At 40.9% G+C, this 17,926-nt stretch overlaps 5 protein-coding genes and 1 long non-coding RNA gene across 6 annotated transcripts; 3 read left to right on the top strand and 3 right to left on the bottom strand.

The window, feature by feature from the left end:
* Positions 1-1,551: 1,551 nt before the first annotated feature.
* LOC106388960 (60S ribosomal protein L4-1-like) lies at positions 1,552-3,198 on the top strand. Its single transcript, XM_048750178.1, has 2 exons — positions 1,552-2,727; positions 2,967-3,198. The coding sequence occupies exons 1-2, from the start codon at positions 1,621-1,623 to the stop codon at positions 3,078-3,080; spliced, it is 1,221 nt and encodes a 406-aa protein (XP_048606135.1). The 5' UTR covers positions 1,552-1,620; the 3' UTR covers positions 3,081-3,198.
* Positions 3,199-4,332: 1,134 nt separating this feature from the next.
* LOC125582982 (uncharacterized mitochondrial protein AtMg00810-like) lies at positions 4,333-5,478 on the bottom strand. The gene has a single exon (XM_048749486.1). It carries the CDS (start codon positions 5,476-5,478, stop codon positions 4,333-4,335), a length of 1,146 nt encoding a protein of 381 aa, XP_048605443.1.
* Positions 5,479-6,476: 998 nt separating this feature from the next.
* Positions 6,477-7,085, bottom strand: LOC106388961. The gene is made up of 2 exons (XR_007320390.1): positions 6,859-7,085; positions 6,477-6,771 (listed from the first exon to the last, which is right to left on the bottom strand). It is a non-coding gene; the product is annotated as an uncharacterized LOC106388961 (long non-coding RNA).
* A 422-nt stretch (positions 7,086-7,507) lies between these two features.
* On the top strand, positions 7,508-10,890 carry LOC106419035. The gene is made up of 2 exons (XM_013859782.3): positions 7,508-7,905; positions 8,396-10,890. Exon 2 carries the CDS (start codon positions 8,401-8,403, stop codon positions 10,738-10,740), a length of 2,340 nt encoding a protein of 779 aa, XP_013715236.1. The 5' UTR covers positions 7,508-7,905; positions 8,396-8,400; the 3' UTR covers positions 10,741-10,890.
* Positions 10,891-11,729: 839 nt separating this feature from the next.
* On the bottom strand, positions 11,730-15,635 carry LOC106363016 (uncharacterized protein At3g43530-like). The gene is made up of 6 exons (XM_048750177.1): positions 14,868-15,635; positions 14,714-14,794; positions 13,388-14,146; positions 13,153-13,314; positions 12,181-13,060; positions 11,730-12,099 (listed from the first exon to the last, which is right to left on the bottom strand). The coding sequence occupies exons 1-6, from the start codon at positions 15,402-15,404 to the stop codon at positions 11,834-11,836; spliced, it is 2,685 nt and encodes an 894-aa protein (XP_048606134.1). The 5' UTR covers positions 15,405-15,635; the 3' UTR covers positions 11,730-11,833.
* Positions 15,636-15,794: 159 nt separating this feature from the next.
* LOC106388963 (PWWP domain-containing protein 2) lies at positions 15,795-17,915 on the top strand. Its single transcript, XM_013829139.3, has 2 exons — positions 15,795-15,933; positions 16,039-17,915. The coding sequence occupies exon 2, from the start codon at positions 16,048-16,050 to the stop codon at positions 17,743-17,745; it is 1,698 nt and encodes a 565-aa protein (XP_013684593.2). The 5' UTR covers positions 15,795-15,933; positions 16,039-16,047; the 3' UTR covers positions 17,746-17,915.
* The last annotated feature ends 11 nt before the right edge of the window (positions 17,916-17,926 follow it).

Here is a 17,926-nt window from a genome sequence, read left to right as displayed (position 1 = left end):
TGATGATATGTTCGAACAATATTTTGATCAAGCAGAATCTGGTCAATGCTCAAGATGATCAAGAAGATGAAAGAAAGAAAAGAAAAAAACAAGTTTTTATCGAAAGGAATCGTGAAGAAGGCAATATACGTATATGGAATGATTATTTCAGTGAAACTCCAACGTATCCTGAAAATCTTTTCCGACGACGATTCTGAATGAACAAATCATTGTTCATATATATTGTGAATCGTCTCTCCAACGAAGTTCCATTCTTTCAACAAAAAAAAGACGGTCTCGGAAGGCTTGGTGTCTCAACACTTCAAAAGTGTACATCAGCTATACGTGTGTTGGCGTATGGTTCTGCCCTTGATGCGGTCGACGAATACCTCAGGCTCGGTGCAACCACGGTACGGTTATGTGTGGAAAATTTTGTAGAGTCAATAATAAATGTGTTCGGCAATGAGTATCTAAGAAGACCAACACCATATGATCTTCAACGTCTACTTCATGATGCAGAGAATCGTGGATTTCCCGGGATGATAGGAAGCATCGATTGTATGCATTGGGAGTGGAAGAATTGTCCCACCGCTTGGAAAGGGAAATTTGCTCGGGGTTCGGGAAAACCCACTATCGTTTTAGAGGCGGTTGCTTCATACGATCTCTGGATCTAGCATGCGTTTTTTGGAGCTCCAGGTACCTTAAATGATAATAATGTTCTTGATCGGTCACCTGTTTTTGATGACATAATAAATGGTGAAGCCCCACAAGTAAATTTCTCGGTAAATGGAAATGAGTACCATATGGGTTATTATCTCACCGATGGCATTTATCCAAATTGGGCAACTTTCATCCAATCTATTTGACTTCCACAAGTGCCGAAAGCAGTCTTATTTGCGCAACGTCAAGAAGCTGTCCAAAAAGATGTTGAGCGTGCTTTCAGAGTTTTACAAGCTTGATTTGCCATTGTTAGAAATCCGACACTTTCTTGGGATAAAATCAAGATCGGGAAGATTATGAGAGCATGTATTATACTCCATAATATGATAGTAGAAAACGAACGAGATGAAGGTACTCAATTTAATCTTTCAGATTTCGAAGAAGGAGAAGCCAGCAGAAGTTCACATGTCGATCGTCGAACAAGGAGAATGCCTACAAATATTGCCAATCAGATGGGTGTTCGAACTGAAATTCGTGATACAAATGTGCATGCACAACTAAAACGGGATTTGGTCGAACATATATGGGCTAAATTTGGAACTGATTAAAACAACAACTGAGCTTCGATGCATCTTTGAAATTATTATCCTTTGTTTTTGTACTTTTTATGTTTTTTTTATTCTATGTTTAAAATGTTATGTTTAAAATGTTATGTTTAAGTTTTATCTTCAATAAAATTATGTTTAATAATTTATTTTTAAAAATAACCTCTAGTCAAGGGACAACCAATAAACCACTAAAATTAAAGGTCTCTTAACGATGTCCCTTCTCTTGATTTTAATAATTAAAAATTCATTAAGGACAATTTAAGAGACATTAAGGGTCTCAACAATAAACATGCTCTTATTAACCACTTCAGCTTCGAAAACCCGTAGACGTCTCACAGTGAGAGAAGAGACACAAACTCTAAAAGTGAGAGAAATGGCCACCGCCGCCGCACGCCCCCTCGTCACCGTCCAAGGCCTGGACAACGACATGACCACCGACCAATCCCCAACCGTCGTCCTACCCAACGTCATGACGGCCCCCGTCCGCCCCGACATCGTCAGCTTCGTCCACGCCCAAATCTCCAACAACTCCCGCCAGCCCTACGCCGTCTCCACCAAATCCGGCCACCAGACCTCCGCCGAGTCGTGGGGAACCGGACGCGCCGTCTCGCGTATCCCCCGCGTCCCCGGCGGCGGAACTCACCGCGCCGGACAAGCTGCCTTCGGTAACCAGTGCCGCGGCGGACGCATGTTCGCCCCGACGAAGGTCTACCGTCTCTGGCACAGGCGCGTGAACGTCAACATGAAACGCCACGCGATCGTCTCCGCCATCGCAGCCACCGCCGTTCCCGCTCTTGTCGTCGCTCGTGGGCACAAGATCGAGAACGTACCCGAGATGCCTCTCGTGGTTAGCGACTCTGTTGAAGCCGTGGAGAAGACGTCAGCTGCTATCAAGGTTCTGAAGCAGATTGGTGCTTATGATGATGCTGAGAAGGCTAAAGAGAGTATTGGGATTAGGTCTGGCGTTGGTAAGATGAGGAACAGGCGTTACGTCTCTAGGAAAGGTCCTCTTGTGGTTTACGGCACCGAAGGTTCCAAGATCGTGAAGGCGTTTAGGAACCTCCCCGGTGTTGAGCTTTGCCACGTGGAGAGGCTCAACTTGCTGAAGCTTGCGCCCGGTGGTCATTTAGGGAGGTTTGTGGTTTGGACCAAGTCTGCTTTCGAGAAGCTTGAGGGGATCTATGGTTCGTTTGAGAAGGGGTCGGAGAAGAAGAAGGGTTATGTGCTTCCTAGGGCCAAGATGGTGAATGCTGATTTGGCGAGGATTATTAACTCTGATGAGGTGCAGAGTGTAGTGACACCGATTGAGAAGGATGCGACGAGGAAGGTGATGAAGAAGAATCCGTTGAAGAATTTGAATGTGATGTTGAAATTGAATCCGTATGCTAAGACTGCGAAGAGGATGTCTTTGTTGGCGGAGGCTGAGAGGGTTAAGGCTAAGAAGGAGAAGCTTGCCAAGAAGAGGAAGACAGTCACCAAGGTAATCTTGATTGTTTATTGTTTACTCTATTGCTAATCTGTTAGTATATGTTATGTGGTTTAGTAGTGTTGTATTAAATCGATTCCGAGACTAGATCATGGTGGCTTAGTAACTAAATGCCTTTGCTTTTATGGTCTTAGTTCGTGTATCTCGAGTTTTGTCTTTGTTAGTGTTTTGTAGACATTAGTAATCAGAAGTTAAGAGTTTTTCTAACTGTTTTAAATTTGTTAATCTTACAGGAGGAGTCATTGGCGATCAAAGCAGCAGGGAAGTCGTGGCACCAGACTATGATCTCCGACAGTGACTACACCGATTTTGACAACTTCACAAAATGGCTCTGTGCTAGCCAGTAATACTATCATTATGGTTGAGACGGTTTCATGTTTAGGGAAAGGTTTTGGTTTTATATCTGTTTGGTTTTTTCTTTTCGTAATACTAAGACCATCATTAATGCAAGGTTTTAGTACATTCTTAGTACATGGTTCTTAGCGGAATATAAGAACCCGACTCTTAACTTTTAACTGAAAAAGTTAAGAGTCGGCTCTTAAATCTCTTATGTAACAGTCGATTCTTAGCATTTAAAAATTAAGAGTCGGGTTCTTATATTCTACTAAGAGCTACGTCCTAAGAACCCCGTTAATGATGCTCTAATGTTCAGCTTTGGACAAGTTTGGGCCTGTTCGTTTCTGGGTCTCAGCGACCCGCGGCCCGCAGCTGCTGTTCGTTTCCTTGTCGCACGTATTTGCGACCAAACGCAGCGACATATCGCAGCGACCTGCGTTTAGAATTTTGAGACGATGTAATTTTTAGCGACTATGGTAAATACCCTGCGACCATACATCATAAATTACAGAAATACCCTTTCTGTTTGTAAGAATCACAAATAACCCAACCCTAAATTAACTCTTTCTCCTCTTTTGATTTTATTCATCGTCGGACAAAGGAATCTGCATCTAGTAGCTCTTTTCTGAAAACTTCCCTTCACCGTTCTTGAGTAACACCTAGCAGCTCATTCTCTAATCGAACCGTTTCCGTCGGATCCATTGCTTTCCGAAGGTTTGCTCTTTACCCTTCTTTCGCTGTCTCTGAGTTTTGAGAATATCGATGATTATTGTCTCTGAGTTTTGCTTTTGTGCTTATAAAGATGATGATTCTATTAGGGACAAAGGTCCCACATCGGTAGTTGGAAGGGATCTTTAGCTTGGGGGCTAGGTTAAAGCGTCTGATACCATGTAAGTTGGTAAACTCCGTGAGTCTATTCATTAGTAATGAGAGGAATATATAGGATACAATAGAAGGGTATAGAGAGTATCTAAGTGTATCACAAAGATATTTACATATCTAATCATATCTGATCATATATTCTAACACTCCCCCGCAGTCGAAGCGTCAGTTGGAGTAACGGTGAGACTGGTTCTAAACTCGATGAACAGAGGTGAGTGGAGGCCTTTTGTGAAAATGTCAGCAAACTGTTGTGAGGATGGTACGTGTAGAACCCGGACATGACCAAGGGCAACTTTTTCTCTGACAAAATGAATGTCAATTTCAACATGTTTGGTTCTTTGGTGTTTCACCGGGTGAGAGGAGATGTATATGGCGCTGACATTATCGCAGTAAACGACGGTTAATTGCACGAGTGACGTTGATCTTGAGTTCAATTAGAAGGTTGCGCAACCAAGTCGTTTCTGCAACTGCATTGGCTACACCACGATATTCAGCTTCTGCGCTTGACCGGAAGATTGTGTCTTGGCGTTTAGATGACCAAGATATTAAGTTGTATCCTATGTAGACGCAGTAGCCAGAGGTTGAACGTCTGGTGGAGGGGCAGCCGGCCCAATCTGCGTCGGAGTAAGCAGTGATGGAGAGCGAGGTAGAACGTGTCATCTTGATACCGTAAGAGATGGTACCTTTGACGTACCGAAGAATCCTTTTAAGAGCATTGAGATGGTTTTCTCTTGGATCGTGCATGAAGAGGCAAATTTGTTGCACCGCAAAGGATAGATCGGGACGGGTAAACGTGAGATACTGGAGTGCGCCTGCTAGGCTCCGGTACATTGTAGGATCAGAGACTGGTGGGCTGTCGTCGGCGGAGAGCTTCTGCTTCGTGTCTACAGGAGTGAGGCAGGGGTTGCAGTTTGACATGTTTGCGCGGAGGAGGATGTCAGCTGCGTATTTTTGTTGATGAAGCAGAAGGCCAGAGTCATTGCGCTTGACCGTGATGCCGAGAAAATGATGAAGTGGTCCTTGATCAGACATTTCAAACTCGGAACTGAGAGCTGAGATGAGGCGATTCAGGAGCGCTGTAGAGGAGGCAGTGAGGACTATGTCATCTACATAGAGAAGGAGGTATGCCAGGTCAGCTCCAGAACTGAGGACAAAGAGAGAGTTGTCGGAGCTGCTCTGTTTGAAACCCAAACTTTTAGCGTAGGAGGCAAAGCGTGTGTTCCAGGCGCGAGGTGCCTGCTTCAGGCCATAGAGAGAGCGTTTCAATAAGCACATGATCCGGTTTGCTTTTGTCCACATAGCCTGGGGGCTGATGCATATAAACGGTCTCCGCAAGGTCGCCATGGAGGAAGGCGTTTTGGACGTCAAGTTGATGAAGTGGCCAGCCTCGAGCAAGAGCAATGTGAAGAACTGTGCGTATTGTAGCCGGTTTGACAACGGGGCTGAAGGTCTCATCGCAGTCAATTCCAAGTTGTTGGGACTTCCCATTTGCAACGAGGCGGGACTTGTATTTCTTGAGAGTTCCATCTGCATTAAATTTATGCTTATGCAACCACATAGAACGCACAATGTTAGTATCTTTAGGTCGCGGCACTAGGATCCACGTTCTCTTTTTAATAAGAGCACCATACTCTACATCCGTTGAATTGTTCCAAAATGGATCCTTAGCCGCCTGAACATGAGATAAAGGAATAGGGGAGATATAGGTGTCAGTATGAAGACACACAGGAAGACGTGGTTTGACAATTCCACTTTTACCACGAGTGACCATATGAAAATGTCAATTTCTATTCATATGAAAATTTATATTTCAATTTGATCTTTGTACAAAGTGTTATGTAGATTTGATATGTGTATTGTTTATGGCTATAAATGATAAATAAAGTGATAAATTTTACAACTATCGTACCATGAAAGTAATATCATTATGATGATTTTTGATTTTCTTTTTAGGTTTAGACGTGGACAACAACAAAAACAATGACGCAACTACTAATCGCACGACTATGAAACGAACATAACCTGCGATATAGAGTCGCGAGTCGCAGTCTCAGATCGCTGGTCGCGGGTCGCTGCGACATTCAAACGAACATAACCTTTCATTTTTTTCATTTTTGGACCTTGCTTTCATCAATCAAACTACTATTTATATATTTTTTTGTTCCTCAAAATGAATGCTTGTTCTATTTTGATCTAAATTAAGACAAAGCTTAAGTTTTTGTCAGATTAAATCTTTTCATTATTACTATTAGGTCTGAAAATGTTGAAGCGTCTTGTTATCTCGTTATTAGGCTCCTTCCCACCCAAATAATCCGTTTTGAGTCATAACTCCAGTATCCATGTTAATATTAATTACTAGAGCATCATTATCCTAGAGACCCCTTAAAAAATTTTTAATTAATTTTTAATACTATTTAAATAGTAAATTTGGTTAAGAGACTTAGTTAAGAATTTTCAACTTTTAATCCTCCATTGCAAATCTCTTATTTAAGGATTTTTTTAAAAAATTATGATAAAACAACACATCAATGAAAATAAGTTTTGGTATATCTTCACAATTCAAGTAATAACACACCATAATCAATAACAAGAACAACAAAAGAAGAACATGTAACATGAAACAGAACAACACCAATCACTCACATTGTAAACTGTTGAGTATCAAGAGGAAGCCCATGTGCTTATTCCGGCGGCAGTGACTAAGACGGTTTGAAACCCTTAGTCATTTGTTTTCAACGCACGCTATTTCAGTGGGGCAAGAAACTTACGAATGTCAGGACCGAAGCCACGATCAAACATAGTGTCTGCCTCATCCAGCACCTGTGTAAAGAACACATCATCATTGAGCTTTGTTTACTTCCAAAATCATGGAACATATAATGTCAAGATACCAGAATAAGAGCATACTAAATATGTGATATCTCCATAGACCATGTTTCCTTCTTCGATATGCTGAAGGATCCTACCAGGGGTTCCAACAACCATGTCTATTGCATTGTTCAACGAATCCTCCTGTGGTCTTATCCGAGAGACCAAAATGGAATCAGTAAAGCATCATCACCTTATACAAGAGGATATCAGCAGCCACCAGAACTGGATAAGTTAACAATGACACAGAAGCATTCTCACCCCCCCCCCCCCCTGCCAAAGAGACCAAAATGGAATCAGTAAACAGGATATGTACATTGTTACAACCAGTAAAGATAAACTCTTTCTTCCTTAAAGGCTAGAACTTTTTTTTTTTTATATCGGACAACCTAAAAAAAAAAATGCTCACTTTAACAAGTCTCTTGAACTGTTACAAGCTTTTCCATCACTTCAAGGAGATTGAAGATGCTTGATAGTTTATTATTTTCAAAACCTCAAACCCGTTTAGTCACGCTCTGTAGGTCTCATGACAAGCCAAGGAAACGAAGATTAGTCCAATAAAGTAATAGGGGTTTCTAGCTATGGGTTTTATTAATCGGCCCAATTGATTAAACCCTAGGCCCATTTATTACAAAAGCAAAATGTTTAGTTGTTCGCCACGTGGACAGTCCCGCACAATGTAAGGACAATGATCTATAACAGACCAAAAAGACAAAAAGAAGTCTACATAGACCAATTGTGATCTATCATGGACCAAGGGCTGGTAAATTACCAATTTGCCATTAATGAAAGTGGCATGTGAACCATTGGATCAAATAATGGAAACTCTAATCTCGGTCGTCCAATTTTCTTCTTCCTTTCTCTTTCTCTCGCCTGGGTCCCACCCAAAATCCATATTAACTCCCTCACATCTTCATCTTCTTCATTACTCAACCACCCACGAAAATTCATTTCAATCACCAACCAAAGTTCTCTTCTTCAAGTTTTTATCCACAAACCTTTAATTCTGTTTCTTAGGGTTCTTCTACAGCTTTTCTCGTCCTTGAAACAGCAAATGTGCCTCGTCCTTGGTCTTGAAATCGCTTGGTAAGTGTATACTCTCTCCCTCTCCTTCTCTCTCACTCTTCTCTTCTTTTTTATTTGTTTTCTGTTTAGTTTTAGTCCCATAATATGTATGTTACCATTATGAGTCAGGTTCCATGGTTTAAGATAACGTTCTTATAGTATGAATCATGATATTGTAGATTAAATCATTTTTTACATTGGTTACACTGGTACAACAGACGTTGAGTACACCTGGTAAACCTGGTAAAACTCGTTAAGAATAACACTAGTACAACTAGTAAACCTGGTACAACTCTAAGTAACACTGAATAAGACTATGGGTAAAACTTGTATAACTCTTAGTAGTCCTTTGACAAGTCAAATACTAGTATAACTAGTATAACTTATAAACGACTGTTACATGTAAACCAGTATAACTGGTAATACTAGTATAACCCGTATTTTAGCGACTTTAGAACTCGTATAACTGATATAACTTGTAAGCTGTAATGTTGGTTTTAACTCTTTTCAGGAACTATGGATGGTACTGGAGCTGTGGTGATACATTTTGATCATGGTGGAGACAAAAATATTTATACATTAGTAATGAGAGGAAAATATGAGGAGATAACCTATTCTCGCTTGGTTGATAGAATAGGCAAGAAAATGAATATCGATGTAGCTGCGACGAAGCTTCAACTGAGCTACTATCCCCTGGTCGTGGATAATAAGAGGCCTTGTTATATTTTGGATGATGAAGATGTTTTAGGATATTTAATGGAGGTGGATAGGAAAAACCGGCGTAGTGTTTTGCATGTGGAGTTTTCCGAAAATATCTCAGAAAATCAGAGTAACGAGCAGTTTTCTATGAACGAGGAAATTCAGATTGATGCCAGAGCTAATGATGGTATGGCTGGAGTTGAGGAGTTGGCAATTGTTCCTCAAAACCAATCAGATGGGTATAATCATGAGGAGTTAGCAATTGTTCCTCCAAGACAATCAGATAGGTATGAGCATGAGGATTGCAATGAAGAGGGTGATGAAATGAATGATAGGGAGGAGTTGCCGGCTGTTACACCATCTGTAGACACAATTGTCAATGCTGAGTGGGATGATGGTATTGATATGAGTTTGTATCAAGAATTTGCGACTAAGGAAGAGCTGAGGAATTTAGTGGACGCAGGAGTGCATTCGAATTGTTTTGAGGTTGATATAATCAAGACGAATCGTACTGTTTATGTATTGAAATGTCGTGGGGTTGGATGCAGATGGTATTTACGAGCTGCAAGGCTGAAAAACTCAGCCTTTTTCAGTGTCAGAACGTATAGAAAGATGCATACGTGTACTCGGGGAGAGGGAAGTGTAACCAAGAGGGGGAAAAGAGGAACACCAAGCTTGGTCGCAGGAGTGGTGCATGAAGATTATCCAGGCCAATACAAGACTCCAGATCCAAAGTCTCTCATAAAGTTGGTGAAGAACAAACTAGGTGTCACGGTTTCATATTCTACAGCTTTGAGAGGGAAACACAAAGCTGTCAGTGATTTGCGTGGTAACCCTCAGGAGAGTTTTGCTAGACTTCCATCTTACTTGTACATGTTAGAAAGAATGAATCCTGGTACCATCACAAGATTAGTAGTGGATGAGAAGAAGCAGTTTAAGTATATGTTCTTTGCGCTTAAAGCTTGCATCGAAGGGTTTCAAGCAATGAGGAAAGTGATAATAATGGATGGAACTCACCTGAAGGGTGTGTATGGAGGAGTGCTTCTCATTGCCACTGCTCAGGATCCAGATCATCATCATTATCCCCTCGCTTTTGCGGTAGTAGATGGTGAGAAAAATGCGAGCTGGGAGTGGTTTTTGACTATACTGAAAACTTTGATACCAGATGATCCTCAGCTTGTTTTTTGTACTGATAGAAACCAATGCATCATCAAGAAGGTGCACGAGGTGTACCCAATGGCGATCCATGGATATTGCATTTTTCACTTGTCTAATAATGTTGCCGGAGCATGCAGCAAAGTTAACAAGAAAGGGGTTGCCAGAAAGTTTAGAAAAATTGCTGGTATGTACACAGAGGTCGAGTTCAGAAAAAGCTACAATGATTTCAGGAGAACGTTGCCTCAAGCCGCTGAGTATCTAGATGAGAGTGTTCATGAGACCAAATGGGCAAGATGTCAATTTCCGGGAGAAAGGTACAACATAGATACAACCAACACTGTTGAATCAATCAATGGTGTTTTAAAGGAACCAAGGAAATATGCATTGTTGCCAATGCTTGATGTGATCATTGGGAAGATGGTAGAATGGTTTAACAAATATCGTGATTTATCTTTACGCGTTCCAGAGAGACAGATACTAATTCCCTACGTGCATGGGATATTGCATCACAGTTATCCGAAGGCAAAAAAGCTCACGGTGATGGAGCTAAACAGATTTGAACGTCAGTACACTGTGATTGGCAAAGATGGTCAAGGTTATTATGTTGATTTAGGCAACGGAACATGCCAGTGCAAGTGTTTTGATATTGATCGGTATCCTTGTGTGCATGCACAGGCTGCGATCATCGCGCGTGGAGAAATGTCTGAAGACTATTGTTCTAAGTATTATTATATGGAGCAGTGGACTTTGGCATATTACAAGACAATATATCCAGTGCCTCATCATTCATTATGGGAAAGTTATGAAATTCCAGATGAAATCCTATCTCAGGTTGTCTACCCTCCGCATGTGGAAAGAAAGAAAGGAAGACTACAAGAAACTAGATTTCCATCAGCTGGGGAATATCGGAGGAAGAAAAAGAAGAAGTATCCACCATTGGTGTGTGAGAATGATGGAATTGACAGCGATGAAAGTGGAAGCGATGGAATTGATGAATGAGTCTTACTTATGTGTTATGGAACTTGCTTATGTCTTGTGAGTCTTACTTATGTGTTATGGAACTTGCTTAGTCTTGTGAGTCTTACTTATGTGTTATGAAACTTATTTATGTGTTGTAGAACTTATTTATGTAATGTGTTGTTTCTGTCAGGTACAACAGGTACAATTGGTAAAACTTCATTAAACCTAACATTCATGTTTTTGTGTTGTTATACTGGTACAACTAGTAAAACTAAAAATAAGTTATACTGGAATAACTAGTTCAACTATGTCTAGTTTACTAAAATAGGTTCTACTGGAATAACTAGTACAACTATGGAGGATCTGAAATTTAAATATTATTTTAGGTTTTTTCATATTAATAAAACATTCAAATGGTCTAATTTTAAGTGTTTGGATAGGTTTCTTTGTGTTTTGTATTGTTTTTTTTTTTTTTCTGGATTTCTACCTCCATCACAAAAGTTTGCTTGATCTACCTTATACTTTTAAGGTTTGTTAACATATTTGTCCACATATTTTTTGAAAAACATACATGACAAGTATTTTCACAATAGTGATGATTTCATTGTATCCGGGCAAACACATGTTAACATAAATGAGTGGTACAACTTAGATAATGGTATTTCTCTTTGGTACAACTAATATATTCAGGTTTCACTGCCAAAGTACAACTCTGTACAAACTAGTATAACTAATAAACTAGTACAACTTTGTGCAAGCCAGTATAACTAATAAATTAGTACAACTTTGTAGAAACCAGTACAACTAAAAAACTAAAACAACTTTGTGTGCATAATGAGTTTCAAATAAGTGGATTCCCAGATAAGTCCTACACTTTTTAATTTAACACTAGGTGTACTAGTTTTTCTAGTTATACTACTTTCATATTTTTTGGCATAGTTGATGCTGTAATGTTGTTTTACTTCCCACCTGTAATTGCAACCTGTTCAACCACCAAGTTTGGATTTAGGTTTTAAAACACACACACATACAAGTTTTAGGTTTTAAAACACACACACATACAAGTTCATCCGTTTTAGGTTTTAAAACAAACACATACAAGTTCCAAAAACAACAACATAGTTCAGCCAAATCAGTTTGGCGTAAAAGGAGACCTCAACAAATGAGAACGCTTGGGCACCCTCTTTGGCATCTCAGCAGGATCCTGTGAATCTCCAACCGAAGCTGTGTTCTCTAAAGCGTCATCAACTCTAACCTCACCTTCCTTCTCCAAAGCATCATCATCTACAACCTCATCTGTCTTGTCCACAACAGCTTTTTCCGCAGCAGCCTTCTCAAATCTCTCTGCAGTGTCTGCCATAATTTGAAGTGTAGATTGCTCATCTCCATCTTCAGTATCTACATTGAACAAAAATACATCCTGACTTAGATCATCATCATTAAAAATAAAATTTGAAGTTATATGTTATCATGACTTACCTTGCATCAACTTCTCAGCCTCTACCTCGATATGTTTCTCACCATCCTTCTCAGCCTCTGCCTCAATCTGTTTCTCACTATCCTTCTCAGCCTCATCACCCTTGTCAGCCTCTGCCTCAATCTGCTTCTCACCATCCTTCTCAGCCTCATCACCCTTGTCAGCCTCATCACCATCCTCGCCCTCCTTATCAGGCTCATCATCACCATCCTTATCAGCCTTATCACCATCCTCACCCTCCTTATCAGGCTCATCATCACCATCCTTATCAGCCTTATCACCATCCTTGTTAGTCTCATCACCATCCTTATCACCATGTATCTCACCCTCCTTATCACCATGCATCTCGCCCTCCTTATCACCAAGTATCTCAGCCTCCTTATCACCATACATCTCGCCCTCCTGGAACGACCAACTTTCTCTCTGGATTTTTTCTTCTTCCAACTCCTTTACTCTTGCTTCCAGAAGACGAATTGTTTCGTCTCTCAATGCAAATCCATCATCCATTCTTTTGTTCAACTTCAACTCTAATTCTCTTAAACTCTCACGACCTGCTTCGCCCCCTGTTTGAACTCCTGCCTCACCCCCTGCCTCGCCTCCTGCCTCGCCTCCTGCCTCTCCTCCTGCCTCGCCTCCTGCCTCGCCCCCTGCCTCGCCTCCTGCCTCCTCTTGTTGCTCTCGGGTTCTCACATCCATCTCATATAGATCCGGCCAGAAGATTTTTTTCCCTGGTTCCATTAGGATCTTGTTCCAACTGTCAACAGCTATGTCTAGCGTATCCGAATCATCTATCAGCTCCAAGTCTTCAAAAGTCCCTTCATCCATTATTTCATACAAAAGGTCTACTTCATTTCCTTTTGGTTCCAAAACACTGATAATCTCCTGAAATGACCAACAACAAATTACACATTTAATTAACTATGAACTTGAAGAAAATGACATAAACAACACTTAAAAAAATTATAAGCTTTTACCTTTGTGTTTCCTAGCGTCCGATAAATCATGTCAAGTGGAAATCCTGTTGTTCCGGTCCTCTTGAACTTCCATTTGCACATTCTTGGACAACCATCAAAACAGTTTGGAACAGGCTCTCTGAATCTTTCCCTAAGGACAGGGATACATTCAAATGCTAATATCTGCACATCATTTCACACAATCACTTTAGTTATATTATAACAAATATGCTTATGAAAAATGTTATTCATATACCTCCAAAGGGTTGATAAACCCAGGAAATACCCACTGTGCATGCTCTGGGATCCCATCACGAAAATGATCCCTTACATGAAAAATCTCCTTCATGCAATCATCAAAGGTGTAACGGCCCCATGGAAATTCGGTGCAAAACTCCAAATCTTCTACTGCTTGGAGAAGGAAATACTCAATGAAGTATCCTGCTTTGGACCTTCCTCTTAAAACTGTAGCCAGAAAGTAAAGAACCGCCATCCTCAGACGATCGCCACTACCATCAAATTTCATCTTCTGAAGTTTCTCCTTAACATCCGCTTCTGTCACTTGCAGACCCTTTTCCTTCCCATCCTTTGTCTTCTTCACTTTAAAATACTTTCTCGCAAACTTCAGTCTCCCTATGCTCTGATAGTTTTCTGGATATGAGTGGCAGTATAAACCAGAGAGGAGGCTATGTTCCCTGATAGAGTATCTAATTGGAACACCGTTTACCCCAAACCAAGCTTGTCGACCCTTCTCTGTATGCATAGTACGAAGTAGCAACATCCACAATCCCATCACTTTTCTTGTTGAGGTACAATCCATGTGGAATATATGCTTGAACTGAGGATGTTCCTGAAACCAACTCTTCTCTGAGGCATCCAACTTACCAATCGTCTTGTTCAGAAAATCGTGTTGATGGCACCTTGAGGAGAGCTTGCAACCCTTTCCATAGTTGCTCGGATTGAAGAAAAAACCAGCAGGTCTGTCAGCTTCTACGGTCATATCATCACTCTCAACCTGAAAAATACAAACAAAATACAAAGAATAAATAACTGAGTTATACAACACATAAACACTTAGTTGTACCAGTTACACTAATTAAATTAAAAATAATATTACTAGTTCTACCAGCAAGCCTAGTTATACAACAACAACACCATCTCATTAAACAGTTATACAAAATACTTCTCTAGTTATACTAGTCAGACTACGTATAAGAAGCGTAGTTGTACCAGTTATATTACTTATAAAAAAAAATTTACTAGTTATCCTGAATTTGTTTACAACATATTATTACCAGTTGCACCATTTTCACTCTTTTAGTTGTACTAGTAATTTAATACTCGGTTGTATTAGTTAGACTAATTATACTTTTCATAGTTATACCAGTTATATTAGTTATAAGAAGTGTGGTTGTACTAGTTATACTAGTTCCATTGATTCTGTTTTACAACATTTTATTACCAGTTGAACTAGTTTCATTCTTTTAGTTGTACTAGTTACACTTCTTATATAATCACTACTTATTTTTTTTTTCGACCCTATGATAAATATTTCTAGAACCATTTAAGTTGACTTGTTTACCGTTCTTGGAGCGTCGTTGTCAATGGCAGCAGATCCAATAGCAGCCTCATGTGAATTTGAATCTATGTTGTTAGATCCAATCTGCTCACGGTTCCTATTTGTTAGTCCAATTTTATCATAAAAATTCCAAAACCATTTTAATTGATTTGTTTACCGTTTGCCCGTCATTGTTAATGGCAGCCTCGGGTGAGCCTGATTCTCTGTTGGTAGAAGTTATTGGAGCTTGCAGTGGATTCTCCGCCTCATTGGGTGTTTGAGTAGGTGATTTTTGTGGCTCAATCGGAACTGATGGGCTTGGCGTACCCTCTCTATCATCCTGCGAAGGTAACTCCGTTGATAGTGGCGGATAATGATCAGGATCGGCTTGATGTTCTGGTGAAGATGCGGTCTGAGGCCGCTTGGTTGGATTGGACGAGGACTCATCGTCTACACCACTGTCTCGCTTCCTCTTCTTCTCTGCGGTTTCAATCTTCTTTTTCTCTGCATCTCTTTTTTTTTTAACGGCTTCTCTCCTCCTTTTCACCGCTGCTTGTTTTTTCTTTATCACAGAGTCTTTCTTCTTCTTTTCCGCCTCAGCTTTCTTCTTCTCCACCGCAGCTTTCTTCTTCTCCACCACTGACTCATTCTTCTTCTTCTTCTCCGGCGCACCTTCTTTGTTCGTTTGTTCGGTGAAACGAGTCTTTGGAGCCATAGTGTTTCAAAGAGTAACACGAAATAGAGAAACAAATGAGATAGAGGGAGATCGTGATGATTGTGGTAGAGTTTGATTAGTGAGATGAGATAGAGGGAAGGGGGAGAGATCGTGAATTTTTTTCTGTTGGTTATGTCGGGGAAGAGGAATTAGGGATTTAGTTTGATTTAGGGGGAAGGATCCGGGAAGGGCACGCGGGTCGGGTTAGTGGGTGGGGTAGGTTGGTTGGATATGTAAATAAGTTAAAGTTTTAGGTTTTATAGTATTTTCAGCTTAATTTCGATTTATTATTAATTCATTAAAAAAATAAAAACAGAAGTGTCATTTTCCAGATTTTTGTGTGCCCATTTGGTCGATCTCAGCATTTGATTCACAATGGGACTGTAAGAAGTTACCAAAAAAAAAAAAAAAAAAGACACGAAACAAGAAACCCGTTTCTGTCTGATTCGGTTTTGAGTCTTCATTTACTTCAAAGAAACCACCTCCCGCCGCCGGAAAAACCGCAGTCTCACAACCACAACTACCGTAGGTTCGTTGACCGCACCCTCTCTCTCTATTTCTCCACTGTAGATACTAGTATCTGATTTGTTGAGAAATAAAGTAAAGTAATTTCTGATTACATTTTCTATTTTAGGGTTTTGTCATGTCGACGGAACAAGAACGTCTTCCCTCGGTGTCCTCCGACGCTTCTGATGACTGTAAGGCGTCGAGGGTTGAGGCCAAAATGTCTGATCTCCCAGCTCAGGAGCTGGATGGAGACGAGCAAGAAGTGACTAAGGAGAGTGAGAAGAAGGAAGTCTCAGTTAATTGCAAAGAGGCGAATGGTGAAAAAGATTCTGGTGGGATCCAAACGAAGCTTCTGGTTGACAAGGAGGGTTCTGATGGCTCAGGAACAAAAGCTGAGAGCTTGATTGATATGGACTCTTTCATGGCTTTAGAGCCATATGAGAGCAAGAACGAGAGTCCTTTGGACAATAATGGCAATGCCCCTGTAAGGTCGAAAGTGAAGTTCCTCTCTGACTCAGATTTGGTTTGGGCCAAAGTAAGGAGCCACCCCTGGTGGCCTGGACAAGTGTTCGACGCCTCTGCTTCCTCAGACAAGGCCAAGAAGCACTTCAAGAAAGGAAGCTTTTTGGTGACGTACTTCGGAGACTGCTCCTACGCTTGGAACGACGCGACAAAGATAAAGCCTTTCCGACAGCATTTCTCACAATTGGCGAAGCAGAGCAGCCTTCCTGATTTTGTAGATGCGGTTGGGTTTGCTTTGGAAGAGGTGTCGAGAAGGATAGAGTTCGGTTTGGCTTGTTCTTGTGTAGGGAAGGAAGTCTTTGAGAGGGTTAAGACTCAGAAGGTAATCAACCCTGGAGTCAGAGAAGAGTCAAGTCGGGTACAAGGGGGAGACAAGGTCTCAAGTGCTGTCTTCTTTGAACCTGGAAGCCTTGTGGAGTATGTGAAGGGCTTAGCATGTTATCCAAGGTATGATGCTTCTGATGAGCTGATGTTTGTGAGTCAGAGGGCTAGGCTACTCGCTTTTAGTCGCTGGAAAGGCTTTATTGAACTTCCTGAGTTTGAGACTCTTCGAGGATCAGTAGAGTCTGCACCCAAGATGAAAGAGTCAGCTCCTGAACCGAAAAAGAGTACTAAAAGGAGAAAAACAGAAGACAAAGATCACTGTGAACGTGATGGAGTGTTTGAGTATGAGGATACTATTGTTCTGAAGAAGAAGAAGAAGGAGAAGACTTTGGCGGAGTTCATTGCTGAGATACGCTTAAGCAAGAGTAATGGGAAGAGATCACATGGTGAAAAGAAACGCATGGTTGTGGATACGAAACCGACAAAGTCTGCTAAAAAGATGAAGACCAACCTGCAGAAAGAAGATTCAGGATCGCCAGTTTCTCCTAAGAATGATCAAAAGATTACACCAAAGAAAGCTAAGACATGTTTTGGAATTGGGGCGAGCATATTGAGAGTAGCAAACCAGATGCATTGTTCAACAACACCTACTGGACTCGTACCCTGCAGCAAGAACAATGGCAGTGGAGAGCCTTCTCCTAGTAAATCGCTTTCAAGCCGCCACTCTGCATCTACTACCAAAGCCTCAAGTGGGAAACCCAATCCCATCAGCAAAGACAAGCTGCAATCAGGAGAGCTTGAACATGTCGTAAAGGAGACAGCTAGTACTAACATTGTGGAAGACTCGGTGGTGTTGGAGTCGAGGGACTTGAAAGATGATGAACAGATGGTAAATGAGGAGGATAGGAAAGAAGCTGAGAACATTGTGGGTGAGACGACTGTTGTGGACAGCAGCAATCTAACTGAGCAGCTTGTCAACAAGAACTGATCTGATGGAAGGAAGATTCAGCTTTACCGCCTAATGCACTAATCAAGAACAAGACTTCGGTTATAGATACTCTTGTAGACAACTTTTGTTTTTCTTTCTAAGTTCAGGTTTGTTTTTGACTATATTTGAGTAAAGCAAAGCCTTTGAGTGAGAAAAAGGTTACAAACTTATTTGTTGTTTC

Source organism: Brassica napus, chromosome C3 (genome assembly GCF_020379485.1).
Source record: "Brassica napus cultivar Da-Ae chromosome C3, Da-Ae, whole genome shotgun sequence".
Taxonomy (NCBI): Eukaryota; Viridiplantae; Streptophyta; class Magnoliopsida; order Brassicales; family Brassicaceae; genus Brassica; species Brassica napus.
This window is presented reverse-complemented; position numbering and strand designations above follow the sequence as displayed.